Source organism: Lynx canadensis, chromosome B3, assembly GCF_007474595.2.
Source record: "Lynx canadensis isolate LIC74 chromosome B3, mLynCan4.pri.v2, whole genome shotgun sequence".
NCBI classification, from domain to species: Eukaryota; Metazoa; Chordata; class Mammalia; order Carnivora; family Felidae; genus Lynx; species Lynx canadensis.
The window spans coordinates 70,572,034-70,577,151 of record NC_044308.2 but is presented as its reverse complement, the minus strand read 5'-3'; the positions used below and the strand labels follow the sequence as shown (position 1 = coordinate 70,577,151).

At 35.4% G+C, this 5,118-nt stretch overlaps 1 protein-coding gene across 1 annotated transcript; it reads left to right on the top strand.

Moving 5' to 3' along the window:
- The first annotated feature begins 3,500 nt into the window (after positions 1 to 3,500).
- LOC115517177 (olfactory receptor 4K15) lies at positions 3,501 to 4,520 on the top strand. Its single transcript, XM_030320295.1, has one exon. It carries the CDS (start codon positions 3,546 to 3,548, stop codon positions 4,518 to 4,520), a length of 975 nt encoding a protein of 324 aa, XP_030176155.1. The 5' UTR covers positions 3,501 to 3,545.
- The last annotated feature ends 598 nt before the right edge of the window (positions 4,521 to 5,118 follow it).

The following is a 5,118-nucleotide window of genomic DNA, read 5'->3' as shown; positions in this document are numbered from 1 at the left end:
TCTCAGAAGAGCCATCCAATAAAATGGAAAAGCTCAATTAGATGTTGTCAACTATATCTGCAACTGATAAAAAACTTACACACTCATGCTCATATATAATTGGTATTTATGACACAGTCCATTGATTACTTTACTGTGAATATTTATTGAACGCAAAATATATGGCAAGCGTTGTGATAACTTTTGAGGAAGAAATAGGCACCTTTCTCAAAAAATTGAGTTTGATGTTAATTCTTGCTCATAAGTTTCTATTTCAGTAGGAAAAAGTCCTACTTCATATTTTAAGCAACTATTTGAAAGTTAAAAAACTTTTCACATAATGCCCTTGGTTGTCACCTTGTGCACTTAAACCAAGTCGATCCATTTTTAAGAGCATATTTATTGCTTTACAAAATGTCTTTGCTGGTGTAAGGTGTACCTACCTGCTTTTTTCCCAGCTGGATTTTCTGCTCCCTTCCACTACGATATCAATTCTATGAAATCAGAAATGTTTGTTGTGCATGTCAATATATTTTAATGCTTAAACACTGCATGGTGCATACATGATGTGGGGCCATGTAGCAAATGCTCAAGAAAGAATTCTTTAGACTTTTTTGGTGCAAAAGGTGTTTTTATTAAAGGACAGACAGGACCAGTGGGCACAAAGAGCTTCATGGTGATTGTGAGGAGCAATTAATTATATATTTTTAAGTTGGGGGAAAGAGAAAAAAAAGAAAAAAAAAGATTTATCATTTGTGTAATTAAGAAACATTTTCAGTGTCTCTTTAGAATAATAATGTTCCCATATTTAATATTTGAGGATAATGAGCCCTGAAAGGCTAAATAATCTGCTCAGTTATACAGCTTTAAATTTAAGTTTTTTTTAAATAGCTTTACATTTTCACCACATTACAGCCATTTTATTTGGTGTAAAAGACAGTCCATTTCATCTAAAAAGAAATGTGTAGTGAGTGAAGGAAAATGAGGACTCACCAACTTCTCTAAATAAACAAGGGATAAATATTGGTAAATGATCTCAGAAGAGGCACCTTACAAACCTAACTGCTCTATCACTAGTGCAAAGCACAGTGCCCTGAGCAAAGGGGCATTTACATACTTACATAGCAAATGAACTAAAAAAGAATTCATTTTCTTTGTATTTTGTTAAAGTTTATTTTGAGAGAGAGAGAGAGAGACAGCAGGGGAGGGGCAGAGAGGAGGGAGAGAGAGAGAATCCCAAGCAGGCTCTGCACTGTCAGCACAGAGCCCAAAGTAGGGCTGGAACTTACAAAATCATGAGATCAAGACCTGAGCTGAAACCAAGAGTCAGACACTTCACTGAGCACCCAGGTGCCCCTAGAATGCATTTATATCAGAAGAATTTATGTTGAAAGTACATTTATTTAGAGTTTTTGTTGCTCATCATTTTGTTTTTTTTTTTTTATATTAAGAAACCCAGTTCTTGACTGAATCAATTTGCCTAGTATTTTCCTCCATGGAAAACAGGGTCTTCTCTTTTTCTGGGCCCCTAAGAAGCCATTGCTGATGAAACAACAGTGCTTTGCTGAAGATTTATTGGTATGATTCCTGTGATTTTTTCACATAAATGGATTATGTGTTTTATTTCTAAGGATCTAGAAAGTCTTCTCTGTTACCTGTTTCTGCTGTATCTCTAGAAGGTCTCCCTGGGAGAATCATTTCCTGTGCTTAATTTGAGGCTTTGTTGCTCCTGACAGGACACATATGAACCCCTAATTAGTTGGTCTTGTTGGATATCATTTCCTTTCCTTCTTCTAGGCATTCAATACAGTATTTGGGTCAAGAAATCTGTGGGTCAGGGTGTTTCCCAGGGACAACAAGCCATGGTGTGTGCCTGAAGTTAAGTTAAAAACAGGCTACCAAGAAATGATGAGGAAGGGAGAAATGTACTGAGGAGAATGTATTGGCTTCTCAAAGACAAACTTATTCCATTGTATAATTTTACTTCCAGCTTGCTCTGACTTCAGACTGCTGTTAATCTCTTCTGAAATTCTTAAAGTTGTAGTCTTATATAATCAGTGATGATACGTGACTTAATTACTTGGGGGAATTTTCTAGAAAACTGGAGATTTGAAATATAGGAGTGAGTCCCTGAATGTAGTTTTTGGGAGTTAAAATTATTCATCACAGGCTCTGTCCTTATGTGTAAATCCTCCATGAAACTCAAGGAAACACTAGGCAATTTGCAAATTAGGTCTAAGAAGATATTAATATCAAAAATGCAGATAATTAGAAATCAATAAAATAAAAGACACTTTCTTCCAAAGGCCTGATTTAGATGTAGAGGGAGATACTTCTTTAAATTTCACCTTTTATTTTTCTTATTCACTATATAATGTTTCCAAGTTCTAGGTAGTTTGCTTTCAGGTAGGTAGTTCCAAGTTTGCTTTTCTTATAAAAGCAAAAATAAAAAGTAAAAAAAGAGCAATAGGGAAAAGTGCTGATAAAACAAAGTAGATTAACTGAGTGGAAAATAAACTTTTTTTTCATGGTCTAAATTTCTTACTATGAATACTATTATGCAATATAACTGTAATTTTTAAAAGCCCCACCAAATCAAATGAAATGTCAACCATACTTCAAAAATATGCCTATAGTCATTAACAGCAATATCTGAGCTTAGTGAAATAATATCAGGGAATAATTGAGAACAAATGTACTAGTTTCCTTCATATAAGAGAACTCCAGGAAGAGCTAAGTCACAGCTCTAGACCTTTGGATTTTAACTAGGTTTTGTACTGTCATGTAATTTGTAAATGAATAGAGGGGGGAGTAAGAGGCAATGGGTCTGCCTATTGAGCTCTTACACAAATGTAATGGTGTCTCTTTATCTCCTGTTTTATTTTTTATTAATAAAATAAGCACAAAAGTACACCAAAGAGAATTTCATATCTTGTAAGTTTTCACAAAGCAAACATTTTCACCTCAAGACAGAACATTACCAGCACTTCAGAAGCCCTTCCCGTCATCTTCCTGTCCCTATTCCCTTCCAGGATAATGACCACAGGAGCTTTTTTAATACCATAGATAAGTTTAGCCTATTTTTTAACTTTATTTAAATAGGTTCATACAGTACACGGGCTTTGTGTCTAACTTTTGGGGTCAACATTGTGAAATTATCTTCCTCTGTGTCAGTCATTTAAAAAATGGTTATATCATTTATTGTAGGAAAAAAAAAGATTCAGATTTTGTTTCTGTAGTTTCCTAGATTGGATTTCTATAATATCAAGAAAAGCATTTCAGATTTCCAATTTCATTTGTAAAGTAAACTACATTCCTCAAATTCATGTAACTGAATATACCAATTGTCAAACATCCCCTCAATGACTCTCTCCTCCATCCCTCTTTAGTATTGCTGTTATTCTATCTATATAATTTTTAATTATGAAATGATATATGAAAATTCAGATATATAAACATAAGTAGAAATTTGAATCCCTAAGGAAGGGAGAACTGGGAAATGAAACCCACTGATTGATCTCTGTCTCTCTTCTATTCAGGTAGCAAGATAAGTTCCTGCCAAGTCAATGAATGAGACAAATCATTCCCGGGTGACCGAGTTTGTGTTGCTGGGACTCTCTAATTCCCAGGAGCTCCAACCCTTCTTGTTTGTCATATTTTCACTACTTTACCTAGCAATACTGCTGGGAAACTTTCTTATCATCCTCACTGTAACCTCAGATTCTCACCTTCACACCCCCATGTACTTCCTGCTTGCAAACCTCTCTTTTGTAGATATATGTGTTGCCTCTTTTGCTACACCCAAAATGATTGCAGACTTTCTGGTTGAGCAGAAGACTATTTCTTTTGATGCCTGTTTGGCCCAGATTTTCTTTGTTCACCTTTTCACTGGCAGTGAAATGGTGCTCCTTGTATCCATGGCTTATGACCGTTATGTTGCTATATGCAAACCTCTCCACTACATGACAATCATGAGTCGCCGTGTGTGTATTATTCTTGTTCTCATCTCCTGGCTTGTGGGTTTTATCCATACTACTAGCCAGTTGGCATTTACAATTAACTTACCTTTTTGTGGCCCTAATCAGGTAGATAGTTTTTTCTGTGACCTCCCTTTAGTGACCAAGCTGGCATGCATTGACACTTATGTTGTCAGCCTACTTATAGTTGCAGACAGTGGCTTTCTTTCTATGAGTTCTTTTCTCCTCTTGGTTGTCTCCTACACTGTGATACTTATCACAGTCAGGAAACGCTCCTCTGCTAGCATGGCAAAGGCCCGTTCCACGTTGACTGCCCATATCACTGTGGTCACCCTATTCTTTGGACCATGCATCTTCATCTATGTGTGGCCCTTCAGCAGTTATTCTGTTGACAAAGTCCTTGCTGTGTTCTACACAATCTTTACTCCTATTTTAAACCCAATTATCTACACTCTAAGGAACAAAGAAGTGAAGGCAGCCATGTTAAAACTGAAGAGTCGGTATCTGAAGTCTGGCCAGGTTTCTGCAGCCATAAGAAATGTTCTTTTTCTGGAAACAAAGTAAACTTCACAACTGTATCTACTGTAGCCTCCTCTCTTGACAATTACAAACGGAATCCCTATGATGTTCAAGCAGATCATTTCGACCAGGGGAAGGGTTAACTTGAATGAAAAAATAATGATAAGAACAAAAAGCCAGATAATGGACCTTACTGATATTTAAATTCTCTTCCTTTATTGTGTGATTTTTTGTTTCTATTTCCTAGTTTTTAATTAAAACTTTTTAATTTAATATATAGCCTTCGAATACATTGAGAAATGGCATTTACTCATATAGGATAAATAAGCTGTACTCCCTCTCAAAACAGTACTGCTCAGATGCCAATTTTGGAGTTATACTAGATATATACCTCTGTACAACAGAGATAATAGATTTATTTATTTATTTATTTATTTATTTATTTATTTATTTATGAATAAACCTAGATAAGAATGCATTTCACACAGTACTATGTAAGTAACAGCACAGGAAGACAATTCTATGATTGGTGTTAATGGAACAGTAACATGTAAAATAGCAAGGCTATCCAGCAAAGGCATTTATAGTCAACACTTTGACAAATCTTTCTTCAATGGTGCTGTTTAATATATATTAGTCATAG